Raw genomic sequence first — 21,760 nt, forward strand, 5'->3', positions numbered from 1 at the left:
GTGTCTCTTCCACAGGGATGCCTCTCCTGATTCCCCAGAACTGGGTCAGATTTCCCTCCTACTGAACTCTAGGAGCACTTTTCACTCTGTATTTAACTCCCTGTTGGCTTTTCTGTCTCCCCACTAGAATGAAAGCTTATAGAGTCTTGCTTACCACTGTGTTCCCATCACCTGGCACCATGCCTAACATACAGTTATATAATCAATATGTATTTGTTGAGACATTCCTGTAGCAAATTTTGGATTCTAGGACCTTAAGCTAAAAATTTCACAGTCCATTCTCCAGGAAGAACGTGATGGGACTATAATTTGTTCATTGCTGCCTACTCAGATCAAAGTTTGTGGCTTCCTCTGAGACAAATGAGTCAGGATATTTTCATATATGTCAGACAAGGTGCAAGTTGTCTTATGATTCAGATACTTCATCATATACAGATGGTCATCTGGAGGTGGTCCAGCAGAGTCTGTCAGGGGTCAGAGAAGGGCATTTCTGTATTGAATGAGAAGATTTCCAGCTCAGGAGTGATTTAGACACATCCTTGGATTATGTGAATCTCAACAGAACTGCAGTCTTGCCTGATATCTGGTAGCAGAGAGAATAAGTTGCAGTTTCCTTGGAAGGCAGAGACTGGAGCTTTCTGAAAATAAGACAACTAAAGCCTTGAGGAACTATTCATACCAATATATCAGAGCAGTACTTAAATATTTTTTTATCAAATGTTGACTTCCGTCATTGAGATTTTCTTACACCAGGTAACGTAACTGTTCGGTATTTTAAGAAAGATTCCCCTACTTCCCCCTTTCACTTCATTAACTTCATTAACTCAACCAGCTATACTCAGAGGAACAACTTGCTGAACTCACTCTCCAGCACTGGGAACTGGCCTGTCTCCTATGAGATGCTCCTCAGGATCCCAGAGCAGATTTCCATGCTACTGTGGGCATCCTTGCTGGTCCTCGGTAAGTAGTGGGGGGAAGCCTCTGTTTGCTGGGAAAATTGAGCCTCTCCACAGGCAAAAGACCTCTCCTCTGTGCTGCTGAAAAAATGGATTTTAATCCCATTTAGAACAGCAGAAAATGAACAAAGGGGAAAGATATTGATATAATGGAATGAGAGGGAACAAAAATATTTCTAATAATGTGTTCCTTGTTTGCTTTTAATTGCCTATGAAAAATTCCTCTTACCCCCCCCAAAAGTGGGCTTATTTTTCCATGCAGAAAACTACAATTAAATTTGGTTACCTTTCTAATCACAGATCATGAAAACCAAGAGTGAAAGATGAACTGAGTCCCTTGTGAAAGGACCATGTTCTGACCGTGAGCTGATGTAGAATGATTTTCTGCTGAGAATAGTTATTTCTTTCTTGTATTCTAAGATCAAACCTGCTCTGATGTTTGCAAAGAGCCTGAGAAGAGGAGAACTAAGACAATTTCCCTTTGATTTTTCTTCCCTGCTTGCCAACATTTGTCCAAATGAGACACTGATTTTCTAGTAGCTCAAGCTTAGGGAAATAAAGTCATTTGTACACAGAATTTTGTTAAATGTGTTTGCCTTGTTCTCAGCTATATCTCCAGACTCCAATTAAGAAAGGAAGAGTTATTAGTGTGACTGGCACATTATGGGAACTCAGTAAATAGTGAATGAATGGCTATATGGGGCATAGCATGGTGCTGGGCAATGCAGAGGATGCAGGGACATGGAGGACATGGCCTCTGCCCTCAAGAACTGACATTCTGATAAGGAAATCAAAGGACAAATGAAAGAGCATTTGACTTGGCAATACAAGAAAAATATTACACAATGGATCATAGGATAATGATAATTAATTCTTGCTGATAATAATTAATTCTTGCTGAGCCCTATGTCAGACAGTCTTCTAAGAATATCCCATTGTATTAATGTATCCAATCCTCTAACAATCGATGAGCTGGAACTTCTATAAATCCTGTTTTACAGATAAGGAATCTAAGGCATAGAGACGGTCTCTTGCCTTAAGTTTCATGCAGTAGTAAAGTGGCAGAGTCAGGATTCAAACCCGTAATCTGACACTGGAGCTGTGCTTTTAACCACTGCCCCGTACTGCATGTCCAGTTATGAGTTTCAACTAAGCTGGAATGGGAGGGGTTCTGAATCAATAGAAAAGTGAGGGTGCTGCAGCCTAGAGGCATCTCAGAGGGCTTCGTGGAGGAGGTGGGATTTCATCTGGGTTTTGATGCATGGGTGTAACTTGCTTTTACTTCATAATGAAGGAGGAGAATAACACTCCAGGCAAGAAGATAGTGAAGCCAAGCCTCAGCAGCAGCCACAGTCATGTCAAAAAAATAATTACAGCAACGCTTAATTGACGACTTACTAATTTAACTCATTAAAATACGGCCATGAGGTCAGTTTCATGGCCCCCATCTTACAGATGAGAAAACTGAGCCTTGGAGGTTTTGTGTAGTTTGCCCAGGGCCACACAGCTAAAATTCAAACCTGTTTCTGCCTGAGTCTGCAGCCTGAGCTTTTGGCCATGGCGTTACCTTGTTTCTCCAGGGTGGGTGGAACTGGGCATGTTTCTCCTCCGTTTGGCTGGAAGTCGAAAATGGGCGGGTGGACTCTCACAGTAGAATGGTTTGGGACTTGTGGTTTGCCTTGTGCTGATGCCTGGCTCTTGACTCTCTTGCAGCAGCTCCAGTCAGTGGACCACTTGGTAAGTCCCTCTTTTCCTTCCCTTTCTCTTTTATGTTTCTGGATCTCTTAATAACCATCCTGTATCTCAAATTCTTGTAAAAAAGAAGCCTTGTTGTGCCCGCATCATTTTCTTGAGGACTACGGGCAGGTGAAAACATGTCTTAGGACTCTGACCCTAAGAGTTTGGGAGTCACACTCCTGGATGAAACCTGGCATCGTGCTGGATGATCTTGGAGGCGGGGCTGGGATACATGTCACAGAATTCAAGGAAAGGGGGTGTCCCCACCTGATGTGGGATTCTAGCCAACTTGACAGAATGCATAGAATCCTGAGAGGGGAAGGATAGAAATAAGCCATTACCTCATTAGGGGAGGCTGAGGTGCAACCAACTTGCCGGCTTCCCCACGTCTCCCCCAGCTTGACAGAGCCACGTGCAACCAACTCATCCCAAACGTCAGCATTCTGTGTAGACATTTCTCTATTAATAAGCTCAGATCATGATAACTTTGAGCCCCCATCCTACGGGTCAGCAGAAAGTCCAGCCTTCTATTGGGAGCTGTCTCCACGAGTTTTGGCAATCCCTGCGGATTTGTCCAGCCCACCTCCCACCCCCCCATCCAGGGAGCTGCTTATGGTCAGCCAGCTCCAGCCAGTGGGAGCCACTGCCCCTTGATGCACACCGTCCCCTGCAGCTTCTGGGCCTGTGATTCTCCCCATCAGTGCTGTGGCTACAGCCCATTTCCCACAAATCTCTGCCTAACTGGGAGGAGATCTTAACTTGACTAGGTTTTGTTAAACATTCTAGGATGGAGAAATAAAATACAGAGAGTGTCAGCTAGTAGATGTGGCTAATCTCAGAACCCATTGACTCAGTCCCAACCTCATAAAGATGCTGGCAAGATGTGTCTCCCCCTGACCACCGGGCCACCTGCACATAGCAGGGGCAACTTACTTGGACCAGCGAGGAATAAAGCTGCATACACCAAAGAAGTTCTCCCTTCCCTCCAGTGCAAGACTTACTGCCCAGTCTCCATTTCCCTAACCCCAGATGCTTCCCAGGAACATAGACAGCGCAGATTTCTATTCTCTTCAAGAGAAACAAAACCCCATACTCACTGGGATGTAGTATATCTGTATAAACCTCTAGAGAAAGAGAAAGGAAAAAAGTCTGCAGAGACACATGAATGTTTCTATAACCAAACAGAACATTTAATTTACTTAAAACAAGCGTTCAGGTTACTCTACAGTTTTTGCCCCCAAACAGAGTATTTCCATTACATTTGGGCACAATTCTAAGGCGTATTTGGGGCAGTTCTTACAGAAAAAGGTAAGAATATTTAAAGTCTCAAGCTTTAAAAAAACAATTGCTTGTACACCCTTGAATACAGACAGTCCTCCTTACCTGAGTATAAAAAGTACTAAGATAAAAACACACTTAATTGATTCCACTTATGATTTTATGGTAAATTGCATATCCCCAACAGTGAGATTTTATTTTTGGAAAAAAGACAATACAAATGGAAATAATGTGTTTTATTTTCTACATCACAGAATTTAGATTACCAAGGCAATTTGTAGAACAAAGCATGAATCAAATGTTGTTTTTTGTGTGTTCTTTTTTGTTTTGTTTTGTTTTTTTGTATGTGATAGCTGTAGGAAACTAAAACTGCAAAAGAGCTCCCCTGCTATGCTTCTCTCCTTTCATCATAAAGGAAAAATCTTCCCCCAGAATCCTCACCCCTTAGTTCACTCCTAGCTTTATTCCTCTGACATCTCCTTACTCAGAACTGTGTCACATGGCTGGGCAAGTTAGTGCTTCAGTTTTTCAAACCCACTGGTGGGCAACAGACTCAATAGAAGGGCATTGGGACTAACTTTCAGGAGCCAAACAAATATTTTCTCTATCATTGTTTGCTCCTCTTCAACTGTTAACAGATCTTGCTCTACTACACTTGTCAGTGACTTTGGGAGCCATCAGAGCAGTGGTCCCACAACACTTTTACCACCTTCATGAATTACTGCATCTTTGGCAGAATCTGAAGTATCACTTTACAATCAATTTTCATTGTATACACAATGAAGGATTAGCCTATCAAAGCATTGATCTTTGTGCAGGCTAGAAAATAGTAGTGTTAAAGGGGTAAGAATGTTTGAGTGGGTGTTTCCAATAGTGAATAATTTGGTCTGTGATTACTTTTATTATGTCAAGGAAGAAAACTTTTTTTTTCTATCCTCTTAGCTTTTCTAATGAGGGCCTGCAAATTAAACTGACAAAAGGCAGACTAGCAAGAGAAAAGACAAATTTTTTATTCAAAACTTACGGGAATACACAGAAAAATATAAACTAAGGAGGCAGTTAGAATTTGGGACTTATATAACATCTGGATAGGGAAAGGGGCAGGTGAGAAGGCCACTTACTGGAAAACAAATGATTTTTAGGAAAGATAAATTGGCCCTTAAGAGAATAGATGGGAGCTATGCTAGTTTTGTGACAACTTCTGCTTTAGGTGTGATGCCAACTTCCAGTGTCTGGTGATAAGAGCTGATCATTCATTTGCTCCTGGAGAGGTGATTTATGACAATTGAACTCTTCAGAGGCTTTGCTTTTAGGCAGATAAGGGAATTCAGAATTAAAAAAATAAAATCTATTCTCAAATGCCTTCAGCTCAAAATAATTTTTATGCCACAGTGGTGGATTCACCCTTCAGTTACTAACTCTCACACCTTGAAGCTACAAAACTTAGGAAATAAACACTCAGATAAGAAAGAGCCACAGTAACGGCTGCAGGAAATAAAGTTAGAAACAAAATCTCCCAACCGAGAAATCCTCTCCACAAAGGTAATAAAGAAAGCAAACACTTTTAGTATTGAATAAGCATTAAACCATATGCTTAATAATAAGCATGCCCATCACAGGCAATCCACCAAGAGATTGCAAAGACAGAAAAGGATCTCCCACTCTTATATTGCCAAGGGGATTCAGCCCATTACATACATGTTTTCAAGATTAAACAGTAACTAGTTCTCAAGTAGGAGGACTTGACAGCACCTTTTGTCACACATAGTTTATCCTAAATTTATCATGGTTATTGGTTTTTATCCAGAGGAGGAATAAACATCTCATATCTTTAGGACTGGAGGTAGTCTTGCATACTGCAACAAGGTACCTACCAAAGGTAAATGCTTACCCTTCCGCAGGAATGGGGAGACAGGGTCCAGGGGAGCTATCCCCCTAGATGTCTGCATTTCAAAAAGATGGCTCCTTCTTGAGAAAGATGTTCCTGAGTTATGAGACTGGCAAGAGGCTTTTTAGCCATTGTACATATTCACGTACATTTGAAAGAAATTCTGAAAGAAAAAAAGAGAGGGAGAAGTTGTTTCCCTTATTTTCAACCGGGAGAATTAAACCTCTTACCTTTAATTTGTATTGATATTTACCCTTACATTCTCCAGCTTCTGTCCATCAATAATTCAAAGATCTTAAGGCCTGATTTTATGCAGTGCCCACATTTTATTTTCATGAAAGAGTATCTTTGGGGTGTGGAGAGTTAGAAGCACCTAGTTCCCAGCACTTACACTCTTTGTAGTTATTTCAATATAATTTTCACTTTAGACAACAGCCTGCTCACCCCTCCCCTACCTACTTCTTGCTGGAAAAAAATACTATGGACCCTTTTCCATAACTGCGTAATTGACCCCAAATTCCTATACTCCCTCCCTCTACAATCCCTCACCCCACCATATGGCCACGCCACACAAATGCTCATCCTAGAGAGGTGTGTGTAACATGAAGAACCCCTGGTGGGAGGGAGTTCAGGAGGAATCTACTTGAGGACCTGGCCTGTTGGAAAAGGTAAGGGGGTTTGCGAGCCTCCCATCACTGATCTTCTGTGGTGAGTAGGTCCTGCTGGGGTTGCCCTCCGAAAGGTTAGTCTGTTCCCGTAGACCACAGAGCAGTTGCTGCACTCCTGGGTAAGGTGAACACAGCTGGAAAACTTGAAACCTGGGGAAACAGCAGCCTCGCCAGGGGGCCTTTCAGAGACTCTCCAAAGCTGGGTGCTTCAGTCCATTCCACACAAACCACTGCAGTGGGGACTGCAGACACCTCCACCTCAGACTCATTTCTCTTCTCCCCAGCTGCTGTACCCAGATCCATGATTTCCCTCCAGCCTCCGTGGACCACTGTCTTCCATGGAGAGAGAGTGAATCTGACTTGCAACGGATTTCACTTCTATGCACCAGAGAAAATAAAATGGTACCGTTGGTACTCTGGGAAACAACATCCAAGTGAAACCCCAGGAAACACCCTCGAGGTTCGTGATTCTGGACAGTACGGTTGCCAGGCCCCAGGCTCACTCCCGAGTAGACCTGTACGCTTGCTCTTTTCTACAGGTGAGAAAGAAGGTGAATTAGTTAAAACATTGGAAGTGGTTGCAGTACATCTTAGCTCCCTGGATTGTCCAAGAACTGAGGCCCTTCATTCTACTCTAACTTTGATCTTTCAGGTTCATGTCCTCTCTCACTGTCTATAAGTGTTTTTCAAACTACTATTGACATTAGAGTTTAAATGTCTAATATTAATCAACAGACATTCTTACACACACAATTAAAGAAAGAAGTTTTAGTTTTAGGGGATTCAAAAGTGAAGCTGTCTTAGGTCCTGCCTTCAAGGGCTTTACAGCCTCCTTGGGGAGAACTTATGTATACATGAAGGTACTAAGCACAAAATAGAAAGTGAAAAGTTCCATAAAATAAGAATTCAGAGGTGGGAAATCTCCAGCCTCAGGGCTTGGGTCTTCACCTGTCTTAGGATCTGTCCCTTCTCTATTTCAGAAAATTTAGATTACTCCTCAGGCATTGGTCTATAGGAGCAGGCATTCACTGCATCATCTCAGAGAGAAAGGATGGAAATAGCCTCTAATCAGAATCTGAAGAGCATGACAGTTTCATGAGTGGACCACATTCACTGTCCCTTGACCCTGAATTTGTATCTGTGACCATAAGCCCTCTGCAGAGCGCACTCCAATGCACTGTAACAATTCCTAGTGTATTTCTCCAAGAACTACGTCTTTGATGACTCTTGTTCTGTTATTTGGTGAGCAAGTTGGTGTTGATCTTCTCTGTAATCAATGACATCAGAGATTTCGGTCACACCTCCTCTCAGCTTTTCCTCTCCACATTAGAATCCTTATATTTTTGAATCTGTCCCTGAATGGTTAAATAGATGTGTTTAGGATTTATTTAGGAATTGTATCTGAAGCAGGTCAACTGATTTGGAAGGAAATGAGTGAACTTGAGTCAGGAGACTAAATCCTGGGGAAGAAAAAAAATCTCTGTAATTCAGGATGCACAGAGGAAGGAGTGCCTCAATGACAATGTCTTATCTGTGTGTGGTTTCCAGCCTCCTTCATCCTCCAGGCCCCACATTCTGTGTTTGAAGGTGATGAGTTGGTTCTGAGATGCCGGAAAAGGGGGAAAGAGAAACTGACTGCTGTGAGGTACTTTTGGAATGGAAAAGTTATTTCTGATTCTAATAAAAGCTTGGGTCTTCTGATATCACAAGCAAGATTAAACAACAGTGGCTGTTACCAATGCATTGGCTCCTTGGAAAACAATCATGTATTGAGAACAAGTCTCACAAATATTCGAATTCAAGGTAAACACTTCATTTCATACAAATTTGCTTAGCAATGTCAGGGCAGGGTAAATTGGGCACATCCGCGGGGATCTATGTAAGTGGTGTTTTTTGGTTTTTGTTTTTTTTGGCTGTGCCACTCGGCTTGTGAGATCTTCTTAGTTCCCTGACCAAGATCGAACCAGGGTCCTCGGCGGTGAAATCACAGTGTCCTAACCACTGGACCTCCAGAGAATTCCCTATATAAGTTGATATCATAACAAACTCTGGAAATATTTGAGACCTACGTCCTCTAAGAGGCAGAGAAAGTGGAGCAATTTGACTTAAATAATCCTGGGAAAGAAAAATGTGATAGAGGGGTCAATAATTTGTCTTGCTGGGTGTCTGAAGTTTTCCAGAACCGAGAATCCAAGCCTGCCTCATACTGAGAACTTGATTCACCTCTTTTCTCCAATCAGAGCTATTTTCACGTCCAAAGCTGAAAGTCACAGACTCCCAGCCTACAGAGGGGAATTCTGTAAACCTGAGCTGTAAAACACAGCTTCCTCTAGAGCGGCCAGACGCTCGGCTTCACTTTGTCTTCTTCAGAGACCATGGGGTCATCCTCTCAAACTGGAGTGCGTCCCCGGAACTCCAGGTCACAGCCATCTGGAGAGAAGACTCAGGATCATACTGGTGTGGGGCCGTGACCAGCGGCATCCACAAACGCAGCCTCCCGCTTCAGATTGATGTGCAGAGTGAGTGCTGGAGAGCCGGGCTGTGACGTCTCCCCTGACCGCTCCTTCTGGCCCAGTGAGGGTAGGGACTGCCCAGTACAGATGGATTTTGTCATCCTGACAGAGGCACCAGGCTTAGACTGAGAAGTGAGGTGGATAATAAAGGAAATACAGGATTTCGTTTCCACCTCTATTTCTCTAAAATCTTAGTCTTTCTTTGAAATTCTAGCACCTTGAAATGACAGAGGTGATTCATGGAGGCAGATACAAGAGTTGGGCAAAACAAAATGAAAACAAGGAACAAAATTCTCGGCTACTGAATCGACAGATTCTAGGATGTCAGATCTTGGGGCAAACTATTTAGAAGACACATATCCACAGAGCTGGACCCTAACCAGAAACAATAACAGTGTGATGTGTAAAGCAGAAGAGAAGGACGTACATACACACAAAGATAAATACAATAAATATCAGCTTGTCTTAGGTACCAAAGCAGGACTTCTGGAAACGGATGTGGTCTAGGTCAGTGTGACGATAGCCACTATTGTTATTACTTCTCCCAGGTCAAAATAATTCACACTGACAACTAAGACATGACATAAAACCCAAATGCTTTATCAGGGAGACCCAATTTATCTCTCCTGGAGCCTGTGCATCAGGATGGAAAGGTTACTACATTTAATGATACTCTAGGTCCCAAATCCACAGTCTACGAGCTACAGTGCTAACACCTGCAGAAGAGTATATCTTAAAGTCTCATAAAAAGTGACCCTGTCCAACATCCCACCCCTGTCCTCCTCTCATCATGCCCTCACCTGTTGTCTGTGTTCATACAGGAATCCCTGTGTCTGGAGTGTTCCTGGAGACCCAGCCCCAGGGGGACCCAGTGCTTGAAGGGGAGATACTGGTCCTTGTCTGCTCTGTGGCTGAAGGCACGGGGAACACCACATTCTCCTGGCACAGACAGGACACGAGGGAGAGTCTGGGGCAGAAAAGTCAGCGTTCCCAGAGAGCAGAGCTGGAGATCCCTGTTATCAGGGAGGGCCACGCGGGGGGCTACTACTGCACAGCTGACAACGGCTATGGCCTCATCCAGAGCGAGGCGGTGAACATCTCTGTGAGAAGTAAGTTTTAACCCCCATTGACCTTATTTATTCTCAGATTTCTCAAATTAGGGGTGGGCATAGCCAACACTATCTTTATGATTCTCATTTTTCTATTTCCATTTTGCCATTTTCCACTGCGACGTTCACTTTTTTCCATTAAATGTCAATAATTCAGGTTATAAAGAGGTACTACAGTGAGGTAATGCTGGCCAGGGACCATTTCATCTCTTGGGGATGATTCTGTGTGCCTGTACGCTGATCTATTGTGTGTCACTCTCAAAGAGCAGTCTTATGTCATCAGCAGTGTTTTAGGGTAGGGTATAGCTCGTTCATCCTAAGCGTCAACTGTACTCTCCTTTTGGTAATCCTCCACAGGACCAAAGACATAAAACATCCCTTTACTCCATTACTGTAGGTCTAAGAGTGTCTCAGTACCAACTTGTATGCAGGTCAGGAAACTTACAAGTACCAAGAGCGAATACAGAGCCCCATTATGTCCACAGAGGAGATAACCCTTGCTTTGAGATAGCACAGTCATAGCTTATATCTTTACCTTCCTCTGTCTCCAAGGAGTCATACTAGGTCAAGCCAGGTTCCCACTCAGCTCCCCTGGCACTAAAGAAATGGTTTCTATGGGGCTTCAGTTCATCCTCTATCTCAGGTTCAGTTGCATCCCAGGCTATCCAATAAAGCTAGCTTTTATGGAGGAACTACTGGAAAGCTAGATTTCCCTGCTTTCCTTTACAGTAAAACCCCTTAAAAGAGTTATCTCTACTCACTCTCTTCACTTCTATTTTCTCTCAAACCCATCACCCTGAGGCTTGCCTCACTCCAATGGTACTTCTATATCTATTCATCAGATACCTCTTTTAAGGTTTTCTGTTTTTTTTTTTTACTGGATCCCCATCATATTTTTTTTAAATAAATTTATTTATTTTAATTTTGACTGCGTTGGGTCTTTGTTGCTGCGTGCGGGCTTTCTCTAGCTGTGGTGAGGAGGGGCTACACTTGGTTGCGGTGTGGGGGCTTCTCATTGCAGTGGCTTCTCTTGTTGCAGAGCACGGGATCTAGGTGCGAGGGCTTCAGTAGTTGTGGCGCGCGGGCTCAGTAGTTGTGGCTCGCGGGCTCTGGAGCGCAGGCTCAGTAGTTGTGGTGCACGGACTTGATTGCTCTGTGGCACGTGGGATCTTCCCGGACCAGGGCTCGAACCCATGTCCACTGCATTGGCAGGCGGATTCTCTAGATCCTCCAACTCTAATACACCTGCAAGTCCAGATAACTCTACCTTCAAAGTATCACCAGAATATGACTAATTCCCACCACTTCCACTGCTACCACCTGATCCAAGCCACCTGGATGACTGCAATAACACTCTGATTTTCTGCTTCACCTGTTGCTCCACACAACCTATTCTCAACACAGTATCAGAAGGAACTCTCTAAATCATAAATCAGATCATGTTACTCTTCTGCTCAATATCCTCCCATGGCTTCCCATCTCCTTCAGAGGGAGAGCCAACGTCCTCTCAACGTCCCACCAGGTCCTGATGATCTGGCTGTCCTGCTATTCTGACCTGATGGCCCACCACTCTCTCCTCACCTTCTCCACTCTAGCCACCATGGCCCCCTGTCTCTTCTTCAAAACTTCCAGTCACACTCCAACCTCAGGGCCTTTGCACTGCTCTTCCCCAGTATCTTCATGCTCATCCCCTCACTTCCTCCAGGACCTTACTCACCTTCTCAATGAGACCTTCCCAGCCACCCTATACAACATAGCAGCTCTTCACCAAGGCCCTCCCTCTCCAAGTCTTGCTTGATTCTTCCTAACAGCACGTGTCACCAACTGCCATGCCATGCAGTCTTTTTCTGTCTCTTTCCACACCTCCCATAGTAGCCTCATAAAAGTAAATCTCTATTTTGACCATATTTTATCCCAGGTGCCTATTCTACTGATTAGCTCATATTAGGCATTCAGTAAATATTTGCTGAATGAATAAGTTTTACACATATCATTTTTGCTTATCGTGGTAATAATCCTAGAAAATAAAGATATTATCATCTCCATTCTACAGAAAAGGAGTGTGAAACTCAGAAAGGTTTGGTAATTTGCCTCTGGTCACAAAGCTTATACCTGGTAGCCCAGATCTGAACCTCGACACAATCTTTTAGCTCAAAGAGACAGAGACCTTTCCCTCTGTCTGACTCGTCATACTTAGCATAATGCCCTCAAGCTTCATTCATGTTGTTGCAAATGGCAGAATTTTCCTTCTTATGGCTGTATAATATTCCATCATATTCACATTCCATCATGATGGAATATTATATATATATACTAGATTTTCTTTGTCCATTCATACATCAATGGACACTTAGGTTGCACATGTCTTGGTTATTGTAAATGCTGCAATAAACATGGGGATGCAGATATGTCTTCAAGACAGTAATTCCATTTCCTTTGGATATATATGTAGAAGTGGGATTGCTAGATCATATAGTAGTTCTATTTTTAAAAAAATTTTGAGGCTCCTACATACTGTTTTCCATTGTGGTTGCACAGGTTTACATTCTGACCAACAGTGTACAAGGGTTTTCTTCTCTCCACATCCTTACCAACACTTGTTATTTCTAGTCTTTATTTTTTTTAAGTTATAGGGAATAAAGTTTATTTTGGCAGAGAGTGTTAAACAAAATTAAAATTGCATACATTAGTAATATAACTCAACGTCCTTAATTTAGTGTAAGTGTGACACATTTTCTTGCTTTCCTATGTCCTGCTAAATCACCATAACATAGACTGCTTTATTAAACTGAAATGCTGAAATTTAATTTTACTGTTTTTGCTTACGCTCTGATTCTAAACAAACTTTATAAAAAAGCCATTGTAACAGGTGTGAGGTGCTACCTCACTGTGGTTTTGATTTGCATTTCCCCAATGATTAGTGAGGTTGAACACCTTTTCATGAACCTGTTGGCTTTTGCATGTCTTCTTTGTAAAAATGTCTATTCAAATCCTTTGTCCATTTTTAAATTGGATTATTTGAGGGTTTTTTTGCTATGGAGTTGTATGACTTCCTTATATTATTATATATTAACCCCTTATCAGATACATGATTTCCATGTATTTTCTCCCATTCTATAGATAGCTTTTTCATTTTGCTGATTATTTCTTTTGCTGTGCAGAAGCTTTTTAATTTGATGTAGTACTATTTGTGTATTTTCACTTTTGTTGCTTGTGCTTACGGTATCGTATCCAAAAAGTCATTGCCAAGGCTAATGTCAAGGAACTTTTTCCCTATGTTTTCTTCTAGGAGTTTTATGGTTTCAGGTCTTACATTTAAGTCTTTAATACATTTCAAGTTAATTTTTGTGAGTGGTATAAGATGGAGGTCCAGTTTCATTCTTTTGCATGTGAATATCAAGTTTCCCCAGCACCATTTATTAAGAGATTATCTTCTCCACTGAGTATTCTTGGCTCTCTTATCCACTATTAGTTGACGGTATATGCATGGGTTTATGTCTGGACTCTTGATTCTGTTCCACTGATTTATATATCTGTTTTTATGCTAACACCAATTTGTTTTGGTTACTCTAGTTTTGTTATATAGTTTGAAATCAAGAAGTGTGAAGCCTCCAACTTTGTTCTTTTGTTGCAGGATTGCTTTGGCTATTTGTTGTCTTTTGTGGTTCCATACAATTATTTTTTTTAAATTTCTGTAAAAAATGCCATTGGAATCTTGATAGGGATTGCAGTGGATCTGTAGATGACTTTGGATGGTACGGACATTTTAACAATATTAATTCTTTCAATCCACAAACATGGGATGTCTTTCTATATTTGTGTCTTCTTCAATTTTTTTCAACAATATCTTATAGTTTTCAATATACAGATCTTTCACCTCCTTGGTTAAATTTACTAGTAAGTATTGTATTATTTTTGGTGTTATTGAAAATGGGATTGTTTTCTTTATTTCTTCTTTGGGTAATTCATTGTTACATAGATAGAAACACAGCTGATTTTTTTTTTTTTTAAACATCTTTATTGAAGTATAATTGCTTTACAATGGTGTGTTAGCTTCTGCTTTATAACAAAGTGAATCAGTTATACATATACATATGTTCCCATATCTCTTCCCTCTTGCATCTCCCTCCCTCCCACCCTCCCTATCCCACCCCTCTAGGTGGTCACAAAGCACCGAGCTGATCTCCCTGTGCTATGCGGCTGCTTCCCACTAGCTATCTATTTTACATTTGGTAGTGTATATATGTCCATGACACTCTCTCACCCTGTCACATCTCACCCCTCCCCCTCCCCATATCCTCAAGTCCATTCTCTAGTAGGTCTGTGTCTTTATTCCCATCTTGCCACTAGGTTCTTCATGACCTTTTTTTTTTTTCCTTAGAGTCCATATATATGTGTTAGCATACTGTATTTCTTTTCCTCTTTCTGACTTACTTCACTCTGTATGACAGACTCTAGGTCCATCCACCTCACTACAAACACCTCCATTTCATTTCTTTTTATGGCTGAGTAATATTCCATTGTATATATGTGCCACATCTTCTTTATCCATTCATCCGATGATGGACACCTAGGTTGCTTCCATGTCCTGGCTATTGTAAACAGAGCTGCAATGAATATTTTGGTACATGACTCTTTCTGAATTATGGTTTTCTCAGGGTATATGCCCAGTAGTGGGATTGCTGGGTCATATGGTAGTTCTATTTGTAGTTTTTTAAGGAACCTCCATACTGTTCTCCATAGTGGCTGTATCAATTTACATTCCCACCAACAGTGCAAGTGTGTTCCCTTTTCTCCACACCCTCTGCAGCATTTATTGTTTCTAGATTTTTTGATGATGGCCATTCTGACCGGTGTGAGATGATACCTCATTGTAGTTTTGATTTGCATTTCTCTAATGATTAATGATGTTGAGCATTCTTTCATGTGTCTGTTGGCCATCTGTATATCTTCTTTGGAGAAATGTCTATTTAGGTCTTCTGCCCATTTTTGGATTGGGTTGTTTGTTTTTTTGTTATTGAGCTGCATGAGCTGCTTGTAAATCTTGGAGATTAATCCTTTGTCAGTTGCTTCATTTGGAAATATTTTCTCCCATTCTGAGGATTGTCTTTTGGTCTTGTTTATGGTTTCCTTTGCTGTGCAAAAGCTTTTAAGTTTCATTAGGTCCCATTTGTTTATTTTTGTTTTTATTTCCATTCCTCTAGGAGGTGGGTCAAAAAGGATCTTGCTGTGATTTATGTCATAGAGTGTTCTGCCTATGTTTTCCTCTAAGAGTTTGATAGTGTCTGGCCTTACACTTAGGTCTTTAATCCATTTTGAGTTTATTTTTGTGTATGGTGTCAGGGAGTGTTCTAATTTCATACTTTTACATGTACCTGTCCAATTTTCCCAGCACCACTTATTGAAGAGGCTGTCTTTTCTCCACTGTATATGCTTGCCTCCTTTATCAAAGATAAGGTGACCATATGTGCGTGGGCTTATCTCTGGGCTTTCTATCCTGTTCCATTGATCTATATTTCTGTTTTTGTGCCAGTACCAAACTGTCTTGATTACTGTAGCTTTGTAATATAGTCTGAAGTCAGGGAGCCTGATTCCTCCAGCTCCATTTTTCGTTCTCAAGATTGCTTTGGCTATTCGGGGTCTTTTGTGTTTCCATACAAATTGTGAAATTTTTTGTTCTAGTTCTGTGAAAAATGCCAGTGGTAGTTTGATAGGGATTGCATTGAATCTGTAGATTGCTTTGGGTAGCAGAGTCATTTTCACAATGTTGATTCTTCCAATCCAAGAACATGGTATATCTCTCCATCTATTTGTATCCTCTTTAATTTCTTTCATCAGTGTCCTATAATTTTCTGCATACAGGTCTTTTGTCTCCTTAGGTAGATTTATTCCTAGATATTTTATTCTTTTTGTTGCAATGGTAAACGGGAGTGTTTTCTTAATTTCACTTTCAGATTTTTCATCATTAGTATACAGGAATGCAAGAGATTTCTGTGCATTAATTTTGTATCCTGCTACTTTCCCAAATTCATTGATTAGCTCTAGTAGTTTTCTGGTAGCATCTTTAGGATTCTCTATGTATAGTATCATGTCATCTGCAAACAGTGACAGCTTTACTTCTTCTTTTCCGATTTGGATTCCTTTTATTTCTTTTTCTTCTCTGATTGCTGTGGCTAACACTTCCAAAACTATGTTGAATAATAGTGGTGAGAGTGGGCAACCTTGTCTTGTTCCTGATCTTAGTGGAAATGGTTTCAGTTTTTCACCATTGAGGACAATATTGGCTGTGGGTTTGTCATATACGGCCTTTATTATGTTGAGGAAAGTTCCCTCTATGCCTACTTTCTGCAGGACTTTTATCATAAATGGGTGTTGAATTTTGGCAAAAGCTTTCTCTGCATCTATTGAGATGATCATATGGTTTTTCTCCTTCAATTTGTTAATATGATGTATCACGTTGATTGATTTGCGTATATTGAAGAATCCTTGCATTCCTGGAATAAACCCCACTTGATCATGGTGTATAATCCTTTTAATGTGCTGTTGGATTCTGTTTGCTAGTATTTTGTTGAGGATTTTTGCATCTATGTTCATCAGTGATATTGGCCTGTAGTTTTCTTTCTTTGTGACATCTTTGTCTGGTTTTGGTATCAGGGTGATGGTGGCCTCGTAGAATGAGTTGGGGAGTGTTCCTCCCTCTGCAATATTTTGGAAGAGTTTGAGAAGGATAGGTGTTAGCTCTTCTCTAAATGTTTGATAGAATTCGCCTGTGAAGCCATCTGGTCCTGGGCTTTTGTGTGTTGGAAGATTTTTAATCGCAGTTTCAATTTCAGTGCTTGTGATTGGTCTGTTCATATTTTCTATTTCTTCCTGGTTCAGTCTTGGCAGGTTGTGCATTTCTAAGAATCTGTCCATTTCTTCCAGGTTGTCCATTTTATTGGCATAGAGTTGCTTGTAGTAATCTCTCATGATCCTTTGTACTTCTGCAGTGTCAGTGGTTACTTCTCCTTTTTCCTTTCTAATTCTATTAATTTGAGTCTTCTCCCTTTTTCTCTTGATGAGTCTGGCTAATGGTTTATCAATTTTGTTTATCTTCTCAAAGAACCAGCTTTTAGTTTCATTGATTTTTGCTATTGTTTCCTTCATTTCTTTTTCATTTATTTCTGATCTGATCTTTATGATTTCTTTCCTTCTGCTAGCTTTGGGGTTTTTTTGTTCTTCTTTCTCTAATTGCTTTAGGTGCAAGGTTAGGTTGTTTATTTGAGATGTTTCCTGTTTCTTGAGGTAGGCTTGTATTGCTATAAACTTCCCTCTTAGAACTGCTTTTGCTGCATCCCATAGGTTTTGGATCATCGTGTCTCCATTGTCATTTGTTTCTAGGTATTTTTTGATTTCCCCTTTGATTTCTTCAGTGATCACTTCGTTATTAAGTAGTGTATTGTGTAGCCTCCATGTGTTTGTATTTTTTACAGATCTTTTCCTGTAATTGATATCTAGTCTCGTAGCGTTGTGGTCGGAAAAGATACTTGATACGATTTCAATTTTTTTAAATTTACCAAGGCTTGATTTGTGACCCAAGATATGATCTATCCTGGAGAATGTTCCATGAGCACTTGAGAAAAATGTGTATTCTGTTGTTTTTGGGTGGAATGTCCTATAAATATCAATTAAGTCCATCTTGTTTAATGTATCATTTAAAGCTTGTGTTTCCTTATTTATTTTCATTTTGGATGATCTGTCCATTGGTGAAAGTGGGGTGTTAAAGTCCCCTACTATGATTGTGTTACTGTCGATTTCCCCTTTTATGGCTGTTAGTATTTGCCTTATGTATTGAGGTGCTCCTATTTTGGGTGCATAGATATTTACAATTGTTATACCTTCCTCTTGGATCGATCCCTTGATCATTATATAGTGTCCTTCTTTGTCTCTTGTAATAGTCTTTATTTTAAAGTCTATTTTGTCTGATATGAGAATTGCTACTCCAGCTTTCTTTTGATTTCCATTTGCATGGAATATCTTTTTCCATCCCCTCACTTTCAGTCTGTATGTGTCTCTAGGTCTGAAGTGGGTCTCTTGTAGACAGCATATATATGGGTCTTGTTTTTGTATCCATTCAGCCAGTCTGTGTCTTTTGGTGGGAGCATTTAATCCATTTACATTTAAGGTAATTATCGATACGTATGTTCCTATTCCCATTTTCTTAAATGTTTTGGGTTTGTTATTGTAGGTGTTTTCCTTCTCTTGTGTTTCTTGCCTAGAGCAGTTCCTTTAGCATTTGTTGTAAAGCTGGTTTGGTGGTGCTGAACTCTCTCAGCTTTTGCTTGTCTGTAAAGGTTTTAATTTCTCCATCAAATCTGAATGAGATCCTTGCTGGGTAGAGTAATCTTGGTTGTAGGTTTTTCTCCTTCATCACTTTAAGTATATCCTGCCACTCCCTTCTGGCTTGCAGAGTTTCTGCTGAAAGATCAGCTGTTAACCTTATGGGGATGCCCTTGTGTGTTATTTGTTGTTTTTCCCTTGCTGCTTTTAATATGTTTTCTTTATATTTAATTTTTGATAGTTTGATTAATATGTGTCTTGGCGTGTTTCTCCTTGGATTTATCCTGTATGGGACTCTCTGTGCTTCCAGGACTTGATTAACTATTTCCTTTCCCATATTAGGGAAGTTTTCAACTATAATCTCTTCAAATATTTTCTCAGTCCCTTTCTTTTTCTCTTCTTCTTCTGGGACTCCTATAATTCGAATGTTGGTGCGTTTAATGTTGTCCCAGAGGTCTCTGAGACTGTCCTCAGTTCTTTTCATTCTTTTTTCTTTATTCTGCTCTGCAGTAGTTATTTCCACCATTTTATCTTCCAGGTCACTTATCCGTTCTTCTGCCTCAGTTATTCTGCTATTGATCCCATCTAGAGTATTTTTAATTTCATTTATTGTGCTTTTCATCGTTGCTTGGTTCCTCTTTAGTTCTTCTACGTCCTTGTTAAATGTTTCTTGCATTTTGTCTATTCTATTTCCAAGACTTTGGATCATCCTTACTATCATTATTCTGAATTCTTTTTCAGGTAGACTGCCTATTTCCTCTTCATTTGTTAGGTCTGGTGTGTTTTGACCCTGCTCCTTCATCTGCTGTGTGTTTTTCTGTCTTCTCATTTTGCTTATCTTACTGTGTTTGGGGTCTCCTTTTCACAGGCTGCAGGTTCGTAGTTCCCGTTGTTTTTGGTATCTGTCCCCAGTGGCTAAGGTTGGTTCAGTGGGTTGTGTAGGTTTCCTGGTGGAGGGAACTAGTGCCTGTGTTCTGGTGGATGAGGCTGGATGTTGTCTTTCTGGTGGGCTCGTCCACGTCTGGTGGTGTGTTTTGGGGTGTCTGTGGCCTTATTATGATTTTAGGCAGCCTCTCTGTTAATGGATGGGGCTGTGTTCCTGTCTTGCTAGTTGTTTGGCATAGGGTGTCCAGCACTGTAGCTTGCTGGTCATTGAGTGAAGCTGGGTCTTGATGTTGAGATGGAGATCTCTGAGAGATTTTCGCCATTTGGTATTACATGGAGCTGGGAGGTCTCTTGTGGACCAGTGTCCTGAAGTTGGCTCTCCCACCTCAGAGGCACAGCCCTGATGCCTGGCTGGAGCACCAAGAGCCTTTCATCCACACGGCTCAGAATAAAAGGGAGAAAAAATGGAAAGAAAGAAAGAAAGAGGATAAAATAAAATAAAATAAAGCAATTATAATAAAAAATAAGAAAAAAAATTATTAAGAAAAAATGTATTAAGAAAAAAAATTTTTTTAATTTTTTAAAATAAAAAATATGAAAAAACTTATTAAAAATTTTTTTTTAATTTTTTAAAAATAGAAAATAAGGAAAAAAGTATTAAGAAAAAACATTTATTAGGGAAAAAAAAATTTTTAAGTAAAAAAAAAAAAAAAAAAAAAAGGACAGACCTAACCCTAGGACTAACAGTGAGAGCAAAGCTATACAGACAAAATCTCACCCAAAAGCATACACATATACGCTCACAAAAAATGGAAAAGGGGAAAAGTTAATATATCCTGCTCCCAAAGTCCACCTCCTAAATTTGGGATAATTCGTTGTCTATTCAGGTATTCAACAGATGCAGGCACATCAAGTTGTTTGTGGAGCTTTAATCCGCTGCTTCTGAGGCTGCTGGGAGAGATTTCCCTTTCTCTTCTTTGTTCGTACAGCTCCCGGGGTTCAGTTTTGGATTTGGACCCGCCTCTGCATGTAGGTCGCCTGAGGGCGTCTGTTCCCCGCCCAGACAGAACGGGGTTAAAGGAGCAGCTGATTCGGGGGCTCTGGCTCAGTCAGGCCGGGGGGAGGGAGCGGTACGGAGGAGGCGGGGCGAGCCTGCGGCGGCAGAAGCCGGCGTGACGTTGCAGCAGCCTGAGGCGCGCCTTGCGCTCTCCCGGGGAAGTTGTCCCCAGATTACGGGAGCCTGGCCGTGGCCGGCTGCACAGGCTCCCGGGAGGGGCGGTGTGGAGAATGACCTGTGCTCGCCCACAGGCTTTTTGGTGGCGGCAGCAGCAGCCTTAGCGTCTCATGCCCGTCTCTGGGGTCCGCGCTGATAGCCGCGGCTCGCGTCTGTCTCTGGAGTTCGTTTAAGTGGCGCTCTGAATCCCCTCTCCTTGCACGCCGCGAAACAAAGAGGCAAGAAAAAGTCTCTTGCCTCTTCGGCAGCTGCAGACTTTTTCTCGGGCACCCTCCCGGCTAGTTGTGGTGCGCTAGCCCCTTCAGGCTGTGTTCACGCCGCCAACCCCAGTCCTCTCCCTGGGATCCGACCGAAGCCCGCGCCTCAGCTCCCAGCCCCCGCCCGCCCCGGCAGGTGAGCAGACAAGCCTCTCAGGCTGGTGAGTGCTGCTCGGCGCCGAGCCTCTGTGCGGGAATCTCTCCGTTTTTCCCTCTGCGTCCCTGTTGCTGTGGGATCCGCGCTGATAGCCGCGGCTCGCGCCCGTCTCTGGAGCTCGTTTAGGTGGCGCTCTGAATCCCCTCTCCTTGCGCGCCGCGAAACAAAGAGGCAAGAAAAAGTCTCTTGCCTCTTCGGCAGCTGCAGTCTTTTTCCCGGACTCCCTCTCGCCAGTACCGAAGCCCGAGCCTCAGCTCCCAGCCCCCGCCCGCCCCGGCGGCCGAGCAGACAAGCCTCTCGGGCTGGTGAGTGCTGGTCGGCACCGATCCTCTGTGCGGGAATCTCTCCGCTTTGCCCTCCGCACCACTGTGGCTGCGCTCTCCTCCGTGGCTCTGAAGCTTCCCCCCTCTGCTACCCGCAGTCTCTGCCCACGAAGGGGCTTCCTAGTGTGTGGAAACTTTCCTCCTTCACAGCTCCCTCCCACTGGTGCAGGTCCCGTCCCTATTCTTTTGTCTCTGTTATTTCTTTTTTCTTTTGCCCTACCCAAGTACGTGGGGATTTTCTTGCCTTTTGGGAGGTCTGATGTCTTCTGCCAGCGTTCAGTGGGTGTTCTGTAGGAGCAGTTCCACGTGTAGATGTATTTCTCATGTATCTGTGGGGAGGAAGGTGATCTCCGCGTCTTACTCTTCCGCCATCTTGCCCCTCCTCCCACAGCTGATTTTTGTATGTTGATTTGGTATCCTGCAACTGTAGTGAATT

The 21,760-nt window shown here is 42.0% G+C and overlaps 1 protein-coding gene across 1 annotated transcript in view; it reads left to right on the top strand.

Annotated features, from left to right (window-relative positions):
* The first annotated feature begins 899 nt into the window (after window positions 1-899).
* Window positions 900-21,760, top strand: part of FCRL4 (Fc receptor like 4) — a 28,796-nt gene continuing 7,935 nt past the window's right edge. The window contains exons 1-6 of the mRNA XM_061185873.1: window positions 900-960; window positions 2,670-2,693; window positions 6,812-7,066; window positions 8,076-8,330; window positions 8,768-9,046; window positions 9,862-10,149. Of these exons, the coding sequence (XP_061041856.1) occupies window positions 900-960; window positions 2,670-2,693; window positions 6,812-7,066; window positions 8,076-8,330; window positions 8,768-9,046; window positions 9,862-10,149 (1,162 nt within the window). The remainder of the gene's footprint in view (window positions 961-2,669; window positions 2,694-6,811; window positions 7,067-8,075; window positions 8,331-8,767; window positions 9,047-9,861; window positions 10,150-21,760) is intronic.

The sequence above is a fragment of the Eubalaena glacialis genome, chromosome 3, assembly GCF_028564815.1.
Source record: "Eubalaena glacialis isolate mEubGla1 chromosome 3, mEubGla1.1.hap2.+ XY, whole genome shotgun sequence".
Classification (NCBI taxonomy): Eukaryota; Metazoa; Chordata; class Mammalia; order Artiodactyla; family Balaenidae; genus Eubalaena; species Eubalaena glacialis.